Genomic DNA, 2,257 nt, shown 5'->3' with positions numbered 1-2,257 from the left:
GGCTTCAAAGGTGGCTCTATGTGGTGTACTTAATGAGAGGCAAAACTCTATGATGATGAGTTTATAAGTAAGGAAGTCAAAACAAAGTCATAAGAGTTTATGCTCTAGACAATATAACTATTGTAGACAATATTGTAGCTTTATTTCAATAAATAAATTGATGATTCTCTCACAAACTTTATTACAATTCATAAAATTTTTAAAACCAAATCTCTTCATACCACCCAAGAATCATAAGGCTTTTCCCCAATATAGTTGCCAGGAGGATCATAATTGCAAACAACAAACTGAGAATTAGCCTTGCAGGGTACTCTAGCACATCCAAGCCGCACCGAGCTCCGCCACACCATCTGAGTGTAGTGCCCACATTCACCACCCACGCATTTATTCGACGCATGATCATACAGCGGCTTCTCGTTCACCCACAGCTTCACCGCATCTGCCCCAGTAAACTCAGGGTAGTAGCCCGCGGCTATGTTTTCCCCGTACGGCCCGGTTGAGTGAATCATGGCGCAGTCACCCTTTCTTTTTTTCGCATAGGCTTGAGCGTACGCGGCCACGGTGTTGCTCCATTGCATGGGGCCGACGCCGACCTGGGCTCGAGCTCGGTTGTGAAGCGCGAGGTAGTCACCGGGGGCGTTTTGAGCGTTGGTTAGGGCGAGGAGGAAAATGAAAGTGGCAATGAAAGCGACCATGATCGGAAGGGTTTGAGTCCACGTAATTCCAATGAGAGATGAGATGAAGATTGAGAATGAGGGAATGATGTATATAGAGATAGAAAACTTAATATGGAATGTGAGGGAGAAAACCATGAATTATTAACTAATTATGCCATGCTTGGGAATTCAAAGAGAATAAATTCATTCTTGCTTCCATGTTTAATTACGGGCTAGATTTTTGTTTTGATTAGGTTCAAATAAGTGAAAATTTTCTAGATTTAGCTAGTTTATGAATTTTTTTTAGGATTAATGAAACTTAATCCGCCTGATTATGGTTAATATTAAAAGATACACTTTTACTTGTAGGTATATATTTATTGTTTTATTTAGTTTTATAATTTTATTTATTTATTCTTCTCCAATTTTTTAAAATATATATTAAAATTGAATTGGTTAATTACATGTTCAAAAATAAGTAAATAATGTTAATATTTTCTTAAAATTTTGAACGGAGGAGCAATAATAGGGAGAAGCATAAAGCAAGGTTGCATTGCTGATTCCACCATGGAGGCTGAGTATGTTGCTGCTTGTGAAGCAGCGAAAGAATCTGTATGGCTTAGGAAGTTCTTAACTGATTTGGAAGTCGTTCCAAATATGCATCTTCCCGTCACTCTTTATTGTGATAACAGTGGAGCAGTTGCAAATTCAAAAGAACCAAGAAACCATAAGCGAGGAAAACATATTGAGCGCAAATATCGTCTCATAAGGGAGATTGTGCAACGAGGAGATGTGATCGTCACACAAATAGCTTCAGAGCACAACATTGCTGATCCATTTACAAAGCCCCTTACGGCTGAAGTGTTTGAAGGGCACCTAGTGAGTCTAGAACTACGAGTTATGTAATCTAGGGCAAGTGGGAGAAAAGGCATGAGTATGTGATGCCCTAGTTTATTGTATTTCTCTCTACTCAACGTTATAAAACCCACTAGAGTTTTAGGCCAAGTGGGAGTTTGTTGGGTTTTATGTCCTAAAACTCATAGTTTGTAAACAAAAACATATTCTATTTTCAATAAAGTTATTATTGTTGTTTATTCAGTAAAGATTGTTATTGAATAAAGTGAACTTTACGATCATTAATCTAAATCCAATAAAATAAGAACACTTTGGCTATAGTATGATTACTTGAACTATATGTAGAGACATAAGAGTGGATCAAGTTCAAATATATAATCAAAATGATCTATAGTATAAGGATAAGGCTGAGTACCTTATTCTGGGGACACTATGAATGCGGCCCACTTTTGTATATGATATAAACAATGTGATCACTAAATTGTACATGTGGAGACATGTGAGTGGGGGCGTCCTATGCAATGAGTATTTCATAAGATCAGACCATAAAGAAAACCACTCTCACTTTATAATGTCGTTTACTGTAGAGACTGATTTTCTTTTCATTCGATAACCTAGGTAACTCGATTTTAATCCTGAACTAACCATGAACTCCTGTTTATTCAGAATTATCCTTAGATTTTCATGTGTGAGAGTGGCTCTAGTTCGCGATGCAATAGGCTTCCCATTTCAGGGGTAAGACTGGG

General features: G+C 37.6%; 1 protein-coding gene across 1 annotated transcript; it reads right to left on the bottom strand.

Moving 5' to 3' along the window:
- Positions 1-215: 215 nt before the first annotated feature.
- On the bottom strand, positions 216-812 carry LOC111460070 (basic form of pathogenesis-related protein 1-like). Its single transcript, XM_023103158.1, has one exon. It carries the CDS (start codon positions 810-812, stop codon positions 216-218), a length of 597 nt encoding a protein of 198 aa, XP_022958926.1.
- Positions 813-2,257: the final 1,445 nt, after the last annotated feature.

The sequence above is a fragment of the Cucurbita moschata genome, unplaced genomic scaffold, assembly GCF_002738365.1.
Source record: "Cucurbita moschata cultivar Rifu unplaced genomic scaffold, Cmos_1.0 Cmo_Scf00002, whole genome shotgun sequence".
In the NCBI taxonomy this organism is placed as follows: Eukaryota; Viridiplantae; Streptophyta; class Magnoliopsida; order Cucurbitales; family Cucurbitaceae; genus Cucurbita; species Cucurbita moschata.
Note: the sequence above shows the minus strand (reverse complement) of the source record. Positions and strands in the feature narration are given on the sequence as shown.